This window comes from Rhipicephalus microplus, chromosome 2, assembly GCF_043290135.1.
Source record: "Rhipicephalus microplus isolate Deutch F79 chromosome 2, USDA_Rmic, whole genome shotgun sequence".
Taxonomy (NCBI): Eukaryota; Metazoa; Arthropoda; class Arachnida; order Ixodida; family Ixodidae; genus Rhipicephalus; species Rhipicephalus microplus.
In genome coordinates this window covers 35,378,429-35,394,305 of record NC_134701.1, presented here as the reverse complement: position 1 = coordinate 35,394,305, position 15,877 = coordinate 35,378,429, and the positions used below count along the sequence as shown (strand labels likewise).

At 43.1% G+C, this 15,877-nt stretch overlaps 2 protein-coding genes across 3 annotated transcripts in view; both read right to left on the bottom strand.

The window, feature by feature from the left end:
• The window catches only part of arr (low-density lipoprotein receptor-related protein 6), a 345,664-nt gene that overhangs the window by 158,602 nt on the left and 171,185 nt on the right, over positions 1-15,877 (bottom strand). The window lies entirely within an intron of this gene.
• Positions 11,741-15,429, bottom strand: LOC142796215 (uncharacterized). Its single transcript, XM_075886377.1, has 2 exons — positions 14,637-15,429; positions 11,741-11,937 (listed from the first exon to the last, which is right to left on the bottom strand). The coding sequence occupies exons 1-2, from the start codon at positions 15,328-15,330 to the stop codon at positions 11,858-11,860; spliced, it is 774 nt and encodes a 257-aa protein (XP_075742492.1). The 5' UTR covers positions 15,331-15,429; the 3' UTR covers positions 11,741-11,857.

The following is a 15,877-nucleotide window of genomic DNA, read 5'->3' as shown; positions in this document are numbered from 1 at the left end:
CCCTGGATTAATTGCGGCATTATTCATATGAAGAGAAAGCTAAAGCGGGTCCGAAAAAAGAAAAAGGTCTCTGAAGAAATATCCAGACTTGGCTCAAAATTCAGGCACACTCTGACGCTAAAGAAAAAGCGGTTCTTTGATAAACACTGACTGGATTTTAGAAACTTCCCCACAAAAATTCTGGAGGTATCTAAGCAGTAGAAAAGGTGAAATCGAAGAAATCTCAAACGATACAGGAACGTTAACACATGCAGCTGACATTGCTGAATACTTGAATTACTTTTTAATGCAGGCGAGCACTTGGAATATTGTATACGTAAACCAATGGAAAAACTTATAATCAAACTGGAAGAAGTGTTCGAACTACTCCTGGGCCTAGACGGGAAAAAATCTGGTGGGCCTGACGAGATCTGTTCAGAAATTTTGAAGCGTTACGCTGAATGGATATCGTATTACCTTACAGTATTTTTTGAGAAATCGCTAAATACCTATTCTTTACCATTGGACTGGCACAGGGCGGTTGTCATACCGGTACACAAAGGAGGTGATCGCAGACTTGTAAACTATTACCGCCCCATTTCACTCAGATGTATTAGTTGCAAAATTTTTGAGCACATCATCGCAAAACACATTTCACAATTTCTAGAACAGAACAACTTATTATACTCATTCCAGCATGGCTTCCAAGCTGGACTATCGACAATTGCACAATTGAAGTTGTTCATGATTTTGTGGCAACTTTAGACAATAGGCAACAAATTGACGTCATTTCTATGGACTTTGCAAAGACTTTTGATTATCGACAATTGCACAATTGAAGTTGTTCATGATTTCGTGGCAACTTTAGACAATAAACAACAAATTGACATCATTTCTATAGACTTCGCAAAGGCTTTTGATAAAGTGACTCATAATAAGCTAATTTTTAAGCGTCAAGAAAGCTTCAAGAAAGCTCAAGAAGCTTCAAGACTCATAATAAGCTAATTTTTAAGCTTCAAGAAATTGGTATCCATACAACACTAGTGACTTGGATAAAAGAATACTTGGGTAACCAAACACAGACAGCACATTTAAATGACAGCTCGTCACATCCACTCGAAGTGTTCTTGGGTGTTCCCCAGGGTTCGGGATTGGGCCCTTTGTTATTTCTGATATATATCAACGATATCTTTTCAGTGGTCGACCACTTGGTATGAGGAAAACCTTTTGCATATGACTGCTTAATTTATTCTACTGTAACGAGCAAGCATGATCAAGTTAGCATTAGTCATTGCTTGGAAAAATTTAGCCATTGGTGTAACCTATGGGATACGAAAGTAAACTACAAAAAATCAACATACACACATATGACTAAAAAAACAGGTGTTACCCCCTTTCAATATTCTATTGACGGGAATTCACTCCTCCATGCTAAACAATTTAAATATTTAGGAGTTACCCTTACTCAAAATTTGGCATGGCATACACACACAATGTGTGCTTGAAAGCGAACCAGAGACTAGGTTTCTTAAGACAAAAACAAAATCAAGCTACGCGAGACAAAACTTGTAGCTTAAAAAACCTTTGTTACACCACTACTAGAATATGCCTCAGTCGTGTGGAGTCCTCATCAAGACAGCCTGAAAACAAAATTAGAAAAAGTTCAATGCCGTGCCGTCTGCTTCATATGCACGAATTACCGCCAGTTAGATTCTGTCACGCAGATGTTGGGAGTCCTGTGAGCTAGAATCACTTGAGACACGAAGACAAAAGAAATGGTTGACAACTCTTTTCAGGATACTGTAAGGACAACTAAAAATTAACAAAGATTTGTATTTAAAAGTGCCAGGGAAACGCAGCAGTCAAATTAATCACGACTGTGTTTTAGTACCGTACTCTTGTCGGAGTGATGTGTTTCGTTATTCTTTTTTGCCAGCTGTGATTGAGCTTTGGAATGCGTTGCCAGGCATTGTAGTAAATGCAAGCGATATTCGCCAATTCGAAAAATTGTTGGACATGTATTTCAGTGATGGAGCTGACAGATGATGAGCCTGCATGTTTCCTTGGCTTAAGTTTTTTTTTCTTTCTTCCAGCTGTGTTTAAGCCTTGTAATGCGTAGCTAGGAATTGCTGTATATGCAGGCAGTGTTTGTCTATTTCATAAAGTGTTAGACTATTTGATAAAGTGTTAGACATGTCACTATTGATTGCACTACTACCTGACATAGGTGTATATTAGTTGGTTTGTATTTGGTTGTACCCTCCGTATAAGGGCCCTCAAGAGAGGGCTGACAGTATTATGAAATAAGTTCCTGAATCAAGCAAGAGAGGGACTCAGGACAGCCGAACTCAATCAAGCCTGGGCGCTCGCATCATCGTTGACAGAAACAAGCCCATCATCTATAAAAGAGCAAGCACCTTCAGCAGAGAGCTGTGGGATTGGTGACTGTGCCACTGCATGAATCACTAATCGGTTCACTCTCGCTCTGCAGATGGTCCGTTACGACATTGCTCATATACTGCTGCCTGCGCTTACGCATGTTGCATTGGCAACACCAATGGAATGCAGCTTGAGCTGTCCCAGAGACAACGAAGGCAGCGCTCAGCTCCTACCCATCGACAAGTGCCTGGATCAAGCAAAGGAGGAACTCAGGACAGCCGAACTCAACCAAGCCTGAACGATTGCATCATCTTCAACAGCAACAAGCCCGTCACCTTTAAAAGGCCACTAACCAGGTTTGACAATTTTGAGCTGACAAGTGCAATGCGTAGATGAGGCGTTCACGATCACTTCTGCCAAAATTTGTAATGCTACGTGCCGCGAAAATGGGTCAAATTTCAAGATGAATGCTCCTCCCCTTTTCTTTTGTGGGCACGGGCCTAGAAAATAAGGGCATGACATGCGCGTATGAATGGCCCTAAGTACGTGGCGATGCAGTGACTTTGGTCCTCTATGTACACGACTGTGCTCTGACGTTGCCAACAGTGGCACGTGACATGGCGAAAATTATTAAACAGGACATGCGTAGTTTATAAATTTGTTGCTTAAAGAGATTAATAAATCTCTAGATAAATAATGAGACGCAATAAGAGAATATGAGCATTTTTTTTTTCATTTTTTTCCCCCGTGAATTGCAACGAGATGTGGGGCTAATATGCTGGGGACGGCAGCATTCGCATGCTGCCGTCCCCGCGGTTTTGCCGTCAGCGCATCGACGCTCCTACACATTCACAACGCTCCTACACATTCGCGCACACATTGTGCTAATCTGTTCTACCCGGTTCTACCATGTCTAAGACAGCGTTTCTAAACCATCCCGCAGAAACAGGCGGTAAACCTCAAAACAATGCTGGTCAAAAAAAAAAAAAAAACCGACACTCGCGCGCACGGATGTTTTGGGCTTGTTCAGGTACGTCATGTGCACGTGACCTCTTGGTCGGATGCCAGAAAAGATAGGGAAGAGAGTTGGCTTGGGAAGGCTACACGGAAGAGCGGCAAGGGTTTCGAGCTTGCCTCCTTCCATCCTCGTTTAGCACTACTTCAAAAAACAGTTTTTTCAGCTTGTAATGAACAGATTCAAAAAATTTTTGTGGCATAATGTTTCTCATCAGACACCCAACAACTTCCACGGTCTAACTAAAGTTTGGTATGGGCCTGGTGAGTGGCCCTTTAAAAGAGCAAGCACGATCAGCGTTGCACTGTGGGCTTGGTGACTGTGCCACTGCACGGATCACCAATCGGTTCGCTCTCGCTATGCAGGTCGGTGAGCCCTACATCATGTTTTTAATAAGACCTGGCGATTACTTTCTTGTACAGCAGCCAAGCCCGCAGTGCTGTATGCTTAATATTGCAGAGTGTGTCCCTGTAATCCATGCATTACAAAGTCTGGCTGAAGATATTGAATCTAACCCTGATCCTTCAAAAATTTCTGAGAACCTTCTTGTCGAGTTGCGTAAACTGTTAACCGGTCTAACACAACTAATTGCAGAAGTCTAGGGCTTGAAGGCTCAGCTCACTAACACTGATAAAAAACAATTGGCAAGCTGAACAAAAGACTAACAGATCTCGAAATTTATTATCAATCTCTGGTACTATTTAAAAAGAAAGTAGAGATCATGTGCACTAGCACAGAGTAGATGGCCTGCAGAATCGCTGCGTTAGAAGGCCGTATTGCTGACACTGAAAATCGTTCAAGGCGAAATAATTTAATTTTCTATGGCATCCCAGACCCTTCTGCATCTTAAACATTCACCGAGTCGGAGCACTTGGTAATGAATATTTGCCGTGATAACTTACAGTTGTACCTGGAACCAAGAGACATTGAACTCGTGCATCTTCTCAGCTGGCATTGAGTGGGCCACTGCCGGCCTATAATCTGGAAAATCGCTCTGCATAAAACCAAAACTGCAGTACTATCAAATAGTTGCAAGCTCAAGGGGACTGGCTACGGCATAGTTGAAAACTTCTCCCGCTCAGTCCAAAGTGCTCGAAAACAACTAATTGTGTTTGTGAGAAGCAAGAACAAGCTATTTTCTGTTCACTTTAGAATGCTGCAAATAAATCAGAAATGCTACATCTTCGATGATGAATCATACACTATCAAAGAACTATTGAAGCAATCGAGACGGCAACTTAATACTGCGACACCTGTTGTTATTTCTAGTAACGCTCTTTTACTTTCTAGTACTGCTTACACTGATATTCGTAGTTTTCTTCCCAAGCGGGAACCTATATCAAGTACTATATTATCCTCTGAAAGTAATGTACTAATACTAACCGAGACATGATTGGCTGATGACATCACTGATGATGAAGTTCTGTCAGAAATACCACATTTCCGCTTGTACCGAAATGACCGTGTATCCACTGGCGGTGGTGGTGTACTAATTGCTATTTACGAAGAGTTGTGTTGCTCAGTCATAAATGCTAAGATGCAACTAGAAATGCTAGAAGTGCTTATTCAGGCACGCACTCAGACGACACCCTAGTCATCATTTGCCTAGGCATCATTCGTCTGGCAGCAGGGGCAGCAGAAAGCTCGGACGAGCAGAATCGTAACAGCTTTGTACATGCAGGGCGTACTGTCAAGATTTCCCCGCAGACGACGAGATCCATCCCATCTAGCCGTCTGCTGAACAAGGAAAGCCTAGCAACACAAGCAGAGTGGCTACCAACAGCGCGCCCCGCCCCCCGACAAAGGAGTTCTTAAAAGGAGCAGGAATCACGGCGACTGCATCATTCGTCTGGCAGCAGAAGCAGCAGAAAGCTCAGACGAGCAGAATCTGAACAACTTTGTACATGCAAGTTAGTCATAGTCCTCCTATTTTTCTTGAATTTAGCTGATCTTTAGTGCTGCCTCTGCTGCTGCTGTTGTTACTGTTATTACAGTTGTTCTTGCTTGTTACACTCGGTATTACGGCGATGGCTGCCGGGGAAGGAGACATTTGCTTATCATGGTACCAAAATTTTCATGACAATGAACCGGTCATGAAGTGTGCTGACTGCCTTCAAAACTACCATTTCGAGAAATGTGCCGGGATAACCGAACGCGTGTACAAAAGTAAAAATGAAGACTCGAGGAAGAAACTAAAATTTCCAGCATGTCGTATTTCTGCGTCTCGCGGCCATTCTAGCACCAATAAACAATCTGCTGCGCAGCTTGTAGTTCTCAGCAAGCAACTGAATGAAATAACTAAGAATTTGGCCTTACAACAAAAGTAGACAACCTGTCCCTTTTGAAACAAACTGTATCAAACATTGAACACTCAGTGCAATGCATTTCTGACAAGCATGATCAGTTACTTGAATTATCTATAAGACATGAGAAGGACATTGAGAGTCTTCAAAAAAGAGTCGATGCTGTCAAAAAGAGCCAAGAAAAACAAGAAATAACCAAACTAAAAAAAGAATTGAACGTTTTGTAGCAGTATTGTTGACGTCACAACTTGAAAGTCCATGGCTTGCCCCACAGTGATAACGAAAACCTTCTCAAAAGACTGGACAACCTCGCTCAAAAGCTTGGCTTGCGGCTCTTGAGTGACAATAATTCGGAAACATTTCATCGTCTTCTACTCAGCAAAAACAAAGTGCCAGCTACATTAATACGATTTCATTTATTGGCTACCAAGCATGCCTGGCTTGCAAAACGTGGCAGTCTGAAAGGCATTGGTGACAATATTTGTTTTTTTCCTAACCTGACGGCTCTGAACAAGATATTGCTGTGGCTTGCTAAAGAAAAAGCAAAGGAAGCAAACTATCGCTTTGTGCAGTCTTCCAAGGGCAGGATCTTTGCAAGAAAACAACCTAACACCCGTGCAATAAGGATCGCCTTAGAAGACGATGTAGCTAAGATCTTGTGAACAGCTGCCAAGAGCAGCAAGAAGTGACTGTAATCTTCAGCAGCCATGACGTCATACTTTGATGCAGACATTTTTAATAATTTAATAAAAAATGATCGTTACCCTCCTAATCGAACCCTTTCCTTATACCATTTAAACGCGCAAAGCCTCAAGAACAAAGCAGAGGAATGTGAGGCAGATATGCAAATATTAAATCACTGCTTTGAAATTATTGGCTTTTCAAAGACGTGGTTTAGATCCAATATGGATGCCAGGCATCTTCCCGGTAACAACATTTCTATGTTTCGTGAAAATAAATGGGGAGGTAGCGTGTCCCTTTATATAAAAAAAAAAACCTGCTTTATGACATTGTTCATAAGTTTACTGCTATCAATGATGCCTATGAAGCAATTTGTGTTGTTACCAACAAGGTCACTGTTCTTTAATTAAATCGTCCTCCTCAAAGTAGGGTTGAAACATTTCTTCATTTTGTTGAGTCGTTTTGGAATTCGCTGCTTTCAACAAATGCAATGTCATAATATTCGGCAACCTAAATATAGATTTACTTGCAAATAGTAATGTTAAAACAAATTTGATTGAGTTAATGTCGTCTTATGGATGTGAAAATATCGTTAATCAACCCACAAGGGTCACCAAACAATCTGCCACATTGCTCGATGCCTGCTTTACAAGTTTCTTTCCGGAAAACATTGTGTCTAGCGTGATTCCGTCTGGAATGAGTGACCACTTGCCATTTTTTGTTCTGTTCACCCTAAAAAAACAACTTTTGAAAAGGAATATACGCATTGAATATTAAACTCTGCTAGCATTACAAACTTCTGTTCTTTAATGAGTGAAACTAGCTGGGATGAACTGTACCATGAATCTTATCCATCAAAAGCCTACGATATATTTATTAAAAAAATCACTGAGAACGTGTTGTCATGTTATGGTTAAGAAGCATAGAAAGGCCAGAAAAGAGTGGATCACACCGTCATTCTTCAAACCCATCAAAGGAAAACCTTCATGTTCGCTCATTTTCACAAAACAAAAAATCAGGCGGTCTTAGTTGTGTTTAAAAAGTATAGCAATAAATTAAGCTTGGACTTAAAAAAGGCAAAAATGCATATTATCAAAATATGATTTTACAGCTAATTAATAACACTAAACGACTTAGGGGTGCTCTGAACAAAGTTGTAGAAATTGAAGGACCATGTATACCTACCGAACTAAACATTAATAAAACAGCCATCTTTGGCACGATGCTTGCAAATCAGCTTAATACGCATTCTTTGACATCAGGTGCTTTTCTTGGCCCCAAGAGAGTATCCTGTTCGAAATATGCTACTTCCTACATTCCTGCAGCCTACAAAGATTCTATGTTTTTAACACCTACCTCAGACGAAAAGATAGCATCTACAGTGCTCGCCCGGTTACGGTGAAATCAGCGTTTCGCCGATTAAAGCTGCTATCTGTTATATTTCTGGTCTACTAACTTATATCTACAACAGAATGTTCAAGACTAGCATTTTCCTTGACAAAATGAAGGTAGCGCGTGTTACTATTATTCATAAAGGTGTCAGTAAAGATTATCTCAATAATTATCGACCAATATCGGTATTACCTCTTTTTTAGAAAATTACAGAGCGTATTATTTATAAACGATTGTATCATTTTATTCAAGTTAAAGATATTATCTCGAATGATCAGTACGGTTTTCAGTACAGAAAATCGAGAGAATCTGCTCTGCTCCAAGTGAAAAAAAGATACTCAGGAATTTCGACCAGCCATATTTTACAGTGAGAATTTTCCTTGACTTTCGGAAAGCATTCGATTCGATCAAACACTAAATCTTGTTCAGAAGCTAAAGACATATGGTATCTGCGGACTTGCCCTTACATTATTAGAGAGCTAGCTCGAACGTAGAATGCAATATACACAGCTCCACGAATTGAAATCAGACTTGGATAACATAAACTTTGGGGTCCCTCAGGGATCTATTTTGGGTCGTTTGCTCTTTCTTTTACACATAAATGACATTGCTAACATTCCTTTTACTCTCTCCATTGCTATGTATGCCGATGACACCAACATCTTCCTTACCAGTCCAGATCTAAAGTCGTTAGGTCAGCGTGCTAATATCTGGCTAAATGAACTTCATACCAAGCTTAATGTGAACGAAATAAACTCAAATGTAAAGAAAAAAAAAGTTCGTAATATTTCGTCCAAAAAATAAACCACTACTTCATAACGTAAAATTGAGTATCAACAACAATATAATAACACTCGTCAACTCTTGCCGATTCTTGGGAGTCATTTTTAGGTTTGACCTCAGCTGGTCTGAACACATAAATTATGTTCAAGCTAAGTTGCCGAGATCTCTTGGTATGTTATACAGGCTAAAATATTTATTGCCGTTGCACATTAGAAAACAATTATATTTCGCTTTTATTCATATCCACCGAATATATTGTCACCTTGTCTGGGGTAGGTGCAACAGGACTGATGCCGAATGTGTTTTTTCTTTACAAAAAAGAAGCTTAAAAATTATTTCATCTCATCCTCTCCCATTAACCGACTCTTTGTATAAAACTCTGAACGTGTTACCATTCTCAAAATTATACCAGTTTTCTTTGGCAACAATGATTTTCCACGAATTCAAACATAATCGTACCACGTTCTCAAATAATAATGTAAACAGAGAAGTGGCATATCACCTTTGCACTATTTCATTAATGAGATTCAGACCAAGGACTAATTACAGTACTGAAACTATAGATTATCAAATCATTTCATTGCCAAATGCATACCCATTCTTAATCGAATTGGCCAATCAAAACTCAAGAATGCCATGTTTTAAAAAAACAAGTAAAGCAACTGCTCGTCTTATTGAAATATACACTTGTTTTGCAATGAAAGGAAAAATTGTGTAGTTTCGTATAACTTTGTATAATTGTTAAACGCAAACACTTTAAACTTTGAATACCTTTTGTCTTAATGTTTTTTTACTGTTCATTTTTGGTTTATATAAGCTGTGCATTGAGCATTGTGCTTAATTTTTTTGCTGGTTTCTCTGTACTTGTTTTTCTGGAGCATTGTACTTATTTTTTTCTCTGGTTTTGCTCCTGGCTGTCCAATGTGTGAGTGCAGGGTGAAGGCCTCGTCAGGAGACGTACGAGTCTCCTTTTGCCTTGCCTCATGAACATATTTCATGCTGTATGTAACTATGTCCGAAATAAACTATTCTATTCTATTTATATTACTAGGCGCTTGTTACCGACCACCGCGCGCTACTTTTGAGTTTGCAACCAACTTAATCAGGTCATGTGCCAGCTCACGTCTGCTCATCGAAACGTGCACATACTAATATTAGGCGATTTCAATTTCCCACAAATATACTGGTGTACTAACAATTTGCATTCATCGATACGTATAGGCAAAGCTAATGTTTTCTTTGATATCTGCCTAAACTTAAACATGACCCAACCTGTCGCGGAACCAACAAGTGTTTCCAAGATACAGCAAATGTCCTGGATCTGATACTAACCATTAATCCCGAAAGCGTGTCACACATTCTCTACTTACAAAAAATCAGCGACCATAAGACAATTCATGCCGCTTTTCCTTGTCAACCACTCAAATGAGAAACCTGCAAGAATGACACGAGCTGATTATGAATGAGGCAATCAAAAAAGGTCTTAGCGAACTCTTCCCCACACCCCATTTAAGGAAACTTTGCATCAACATACAGTGGATATGAATTGGACACGCTTTAATGAGAAGCTGACAGAGCCAACCGATAACCAAAGTTAGCTTCACAACCACTTGCCATAAACCATGGTTTGGAAAAAATTTAAAACACCTTGAAAATACAAAAACGCCTATTCCGATCTGCCAAACCTACAGGACAACCAGATGCATGAGACAGGTATTGTGAAGCTGACCGCGGTTATTTTTTAGCCTTGCGTCAAGCAAAGAACTCATTCTATAGTACAGACTTACCCAAGCTATAGCAAACTAACCCCACACAGTTTTGGAAAACGTTTAGGGCTGACACAACGCGTGGGCCTGTACTAACCAATGATTCTGGTGAAGCGGTCACTGATGAGGATTGTGTAAATAAGTTAAATACTACATTTGCTACTGTTTTTACTCAGAAACCAAACATACATTCCCGCCTACCTTTGCTTTACTTTAATCATGTTCGTGAGATGCCAGCAATCAATTTTCGTGCGAATGAAATCATGGCCGTAATAGAAAAAAATGAAACTGTCATCATCTGTCGGCATAAATGATTATTTCCGAAATCCCCAAAAATGTGAAAGAAAGCGGCTCATGTTTTCTTGCCCTAATAATTTCACAGTCACTTTCTTCAGAAAAGTGTGTGGCTGGAAGATGGGAAAGGCCGTTCCAGTCTACAAATCAGGTGATAAAAACTCTCCACTAAACTACAGACCCATCTCACTAACAAGCGTCCCCTGCAAAATCATGGAGCATGTCATTTACTCTCAAGAAATAAAATTTATTGACAGCAATCACTTCTTTCACCCTTCACAACACAGCTTCCAAAAGGGGTTGACGTGTGAAACCCAGTTGGCGGCTTTCTTACTTGACATTCATACTAATCTTGATGCTAACGTATAGACTGACAATATTTATCTTGATTACACTTAAGCGTTCGATAAGGTGCCTCACTAACGATTGCTTGCTAAACTTGCCCGACTAAGTTTACATCCCACCATCCCAAAATGGATAATCAAGTTTGTTGTAGCCTCGAGAGACGAGCAGAGCCACAGTGGCCGTGAACAAGGAACAGTCAGGCGGTTTATTAGTACATGAATACGGAGTACAAAAGAGCACTGGGCGCCCGGTTCACAGCGCTTATATAGTCATGAAGCACCGGCGCTATCAGCGTGACGTCACACAGGCTTCGCATGACACCCCACTCCTTCCCGCAACGTTTATGGCCTATACCAATCGGGAGGTTTTCTTGTACGAGCACTGCATCGAAGAGTCTGAGCACCTAGAGGAGACGCAGGTATTCGCAGAGGGGACGTTGCCGGGGCAGAGCCTTGATGTGGACTTGCATTTGGTTGTTCCGAGGAAGCTGAGTCTCCGGGTTGCTCCGGCGGTGCGGTAGCAGACCTGGGAGAAGCATGAACCGGAAGGGGACGGGGGCTCATAGGAGGGGCTTCGGATCCAGGGTCTGGAATTGAGCTGGGCACGAAACAGGGATGCTCACTGGGGCCTTCTTCACCACTCTCAAAGTAGCGTCTACATGCATGATCTCGTCTACATGCATGAATCGTCTACATGCATGAACTGATTTTCGGATCCTACACGCACAAGGTACGTAACGGCACTGCACCTTTTTTCTATGACACCTATCAGCCACTTGGGATCACCTCGACGAAGGCCCGGAACCAGAACGCTTCCCCCCTTTTTGTAAGCTATTTCTGACCCTCTTCTTTCGTCAACTTGGGCCTTTACTTTGGAGAACCGTTCTTCCATCCGTCTCTCCAGGTCTGGCTGTAGCATAGTCAGGCGAGTGCGGGGCGACCCCGACAAAAACAGTTCTGCCGGTGTCTGCCCCGTGGTTGTGGTCGGTGTGTTCCGGTCCCTGAACAGAAAGAGATCTATGCGGTGCTGTAGGGTCTTACCCTGGCCCAATGACCTTTCGTCGAGAAGCTGTCGTGTAAGATCCCGTTTCACCGTCTGGACGCATCTCTCGGTGCTTCCATTGGATGCCGGGTGGTATGGAGGTGTTCTGGTGCGCCGCACTCCGTTCTTAAGCAGGAACTCTGTGAAACTCTTTGCCGTGAACTGAAGCCCGTTGTCCGTAACAACCTTCTCTGGAAGGCCATACGTTGCGAACACCCGACGCAGCCTCTTGACGGTCTTCTCGGTCGTTGTTGAATTCATCACAAACACCTCCACCCACTTCGAGTGTGCATCCACCAGCACGAGGAGCCACTTGTTGTCTGCGAATGCGAAACCCAGGTGGAGTCGCTGCCATCTGCGGCTCAGCCAACCCCAAGTTTGTAGTGGGGCCTTAGGTGAAGCGTTCTGCATCAACTGACAAGTACAGCAACTTTTAACAACATTTTCAATATCTTGGATTAACTGAGGCCACCAGACATAGCTGCACGCGAGCATTTTCATACGCGTAACTCCGGGGTGACCTTCACGACAAAGTGCCAATACTTGTTTACGCAAACAGTGCGGAACAATTACCCGATTTCCCCACGTAACGCACTGCTGATCTATCGATAGTTCATACCGGCGAACAAAGTACGGTTCGAATTCACTATCAGCGACATGCGCAGGCCAGTCATTTTTCATGTACCACAACACTTTCGATAGCACTCTATCAGTACTTGTTTTCTTGCTGATTATGCCAGCAGACAGTGGAAGTTCATTGACAACAGAGAAAAATTGTACGTAATCTGAGACATCTCGCTCATTCGCCAACGGCAATCGCGGAAGCGCGTCAGCGTTTCCCATGTTGCTGCCTTTTCGGTACACCCATCTGTAATTGTACGCCGCCAGTAGCAAAGCCCATCGTTGCATGCGTGCTGCAGACTTCACTGGAACTGGTCTGCCGTGCCCTAGAAGGCTGGCTAATGGCTGGTGGTCCGAATAAATGACAAAACTACACCCAAACAGGTATTTGTGGAACTTCAGCCCAAAGACCACGACGAGAGCCTCTTTTTCAATGTGAGCATAACTTTTCTCTGCTTTGCTCAGTGCCCTAGACGCATTAGCAATAGGTTTTTCCACCTTATTGATCTTATGAAACAGAATGGCGCCCACGCCATACATGGATGCGTCACACACCAGCCCATCTCTTTCGTTGGGTCGTAGTATGTCAAAACGTTTCCTTCCGTCAACCACGTTTTACTTTGCTGCAACACTTGCTCTGCCTCACGGGACCACTTGAAACCTTTTTCTTGGTTCAACACGTCACACAGTAGCCTGAGTCTCGTGGCCACGTGGGGAACGAACTTAGCATAATAATTTATCAACCCTAAGTAAGCTCTTAACTGTGCCTCATTCGCAGGTGCAGGGGCCTCCGTTATAGCTTTTACTTTTTCCTCTGACGGGCTTATGCCCTTTCGTCGAGAACATGCCCCAAATGCAGGACGGAAGTTTGAAAGAACTTACATTTCTCTTTTTTTCAGTTGAATGCCTCTTTCTAGAAACCGGGACAGAACAATTTCCACTTTATGAAAACATTCTTCAAAGGTAGCTCCTGCTATCAGCACGTCGTCTAGATAGCATGCTACCCGATCAAGTCCTTTCAACTCATCATCCATAACTGCCTGGAAAATCGAAGGTGCACTCGTTATGCTATAAGTAAGCGCATATACTTGAATAACCCCAAATGCGTGTTGATCACGACTAGCGACTGCGCTTGGGGATGCAATTCCAGCTGCTGGTGTGCCGTGGACAAATCCAACACCGTGAAATATTTGCAACCGGCCAGCTTTACAAACATCCTCAATCACGGGAAGCAGGTAATGATCACTTCTTAGGCATGGGTTTAGTGTCACCTTGAAATCCCCACACACCCTGACCTGGTTGTTTGGTTTCGGCACCACTACTAGTGGCGTCGCCCATTCACTCTGCTGAACAGGTACTAGCACTCCGGTTTTCACGAGGTTCTGCAGTTCTGAAGACACTGCTTCTTTAACTGAAAATGGTACCGACCACGCTTTACAAAAAACGGGTGTGCTATTATTATATTTAAGCACTAACTTAATGGCCCTGTTCTTAATTAGACTCAAGGTAGGCTAAAGAATCTTAGCATATTTTTCAAGCAACAATGCCGCTTTGTCCAAGCAAACCCCATGCACACAGCCCAGTCTAACTTCAGTGCTGACAGCCAGTCTCGCCCCAACAGCATAGTGTTAGTACTCTCGTTTGTTTTCCCGACAATTAGCGGAAGTTGCTTGTGCTGACCATTGTGCTCTACGGAAATGTTTAGCTTCCCTTTTACCATCAGCGGAGTGCCACCGTAGGTTTTTAGCTTAAGACTGCATGGCTTTAAGGGTAGGCTGGGCCAGTATTTCTTGCACAGTGACCCTGGTACAATTGACACAAACGCCCCTGTGTCAATCTGCATGCGCACACTTTTCTGATCTAACTTCAGGCAAAGTTCGTAGAGTCTGGTGCGCCCCTCACAGGAATAGATATTGTACAGCACATGTTCACCCGCGTCACTTTCCTCATCTATCACGTTCGCAGCGTCTCTACCTCTGTCCCTACACATCTTCGCTAAGTGTCCAACCCCTTTACACACCCGACAACGGTACTTGCGAAATTTGCAGATAGATGCTTCATGCTCTGAGCCACATCGGAAACAGTGCAGTGGTTCCGCCCCCCTGGTGCCAGCAGGCATCCCCGAAGTTTCTTCTCTCCGGCGTGGTGGCCGTTTCCCGCTATCTGTTTTGTAGTTAAGGGTGCTGATCATTCCTTGCGCCGACTTGGGCTGAAAATCCTGACTTTCGTTCTGGGCGAACTTGATACTCCTAGCGATATCGCAGGCCTCTTTAAAAGCCAACTTAATTGTCTTTAACAGCTCTGCTTGTGTTTCTTTGTCACAAAGACCTGCCACAAACCGGTCGTGCAGCGCGTCGTCCAGAAACGTTCCGAAATCACAGGATGTCGCCAACCCCTTCAGCTCTACAACGAAGGCTGTCACCGCTTGCCTATATTGTTGAAAACAACGATTGAATTTGAAACGCTCGGTAATCACGGAAGTTTTGGGAACGAACTGCTCTTTCAGTGTCTGTACTAACTGTGCGTACGTCTTGTTTTCTGGCTTTTCTGGCTCCAGCAACGTTTTCAGAGTTTTGTAGGTCTTCTTTCGTATTGCCGTTAAGAACACTAACACCTTCAGGTCGTCCCTCACCTGGGAGGCCTTCAGGAAGTGGTCGAACCGCTTCACGTAGGATTGAAAATCGTCGTCACCATCCTCGATGAACTGATCGAACCTTCCGAACGTCGCCATCCTGCCTGTATCTTCACAGCGCTTCGGAACTGCCGCTAATGGTGTCTTGTAGCCCAGTGGAATTTGAATCCCATGCTCGTCGCCAGTCTGTTGTAGCCCCTCGAGGGACGACCAGAGCCAGAGTGGCCGTGAACGAAGAACAGTCAGACGGTTTATTACTACATGAATACGGAGTACAAGAGAGAGAGATTGACTTTATTTAAACATATCCTGAGGAGGCTGAGAAAGGGCCATTCCGACCCTTGATTCAGCCTGGAGGCTCCGCCCAGGATGGCGCCGGCAGCCGAAGGCTTGTAGCGATGTCCCGGGCCCTCTGGACCGCCTGTAGTTGCAGCTTGTATTGATTGCTCTTGAGAGCTTCCTGCCAAGCCTCTTGGGTATTCAGTTGTGCTGCGCTATGGGTAGGGCACAGCCAGAGCATGTGTTCAAAATTGCAATAGGGATGGTTGCAAAGGGAGCATGTGGGCGGTGTGTCGGGGTCGACTCTGTGTAAGGTGGATGGTGTTATGTACGTACGTGTTTGCAATCTTCTGAGAGTTAGAGCTTG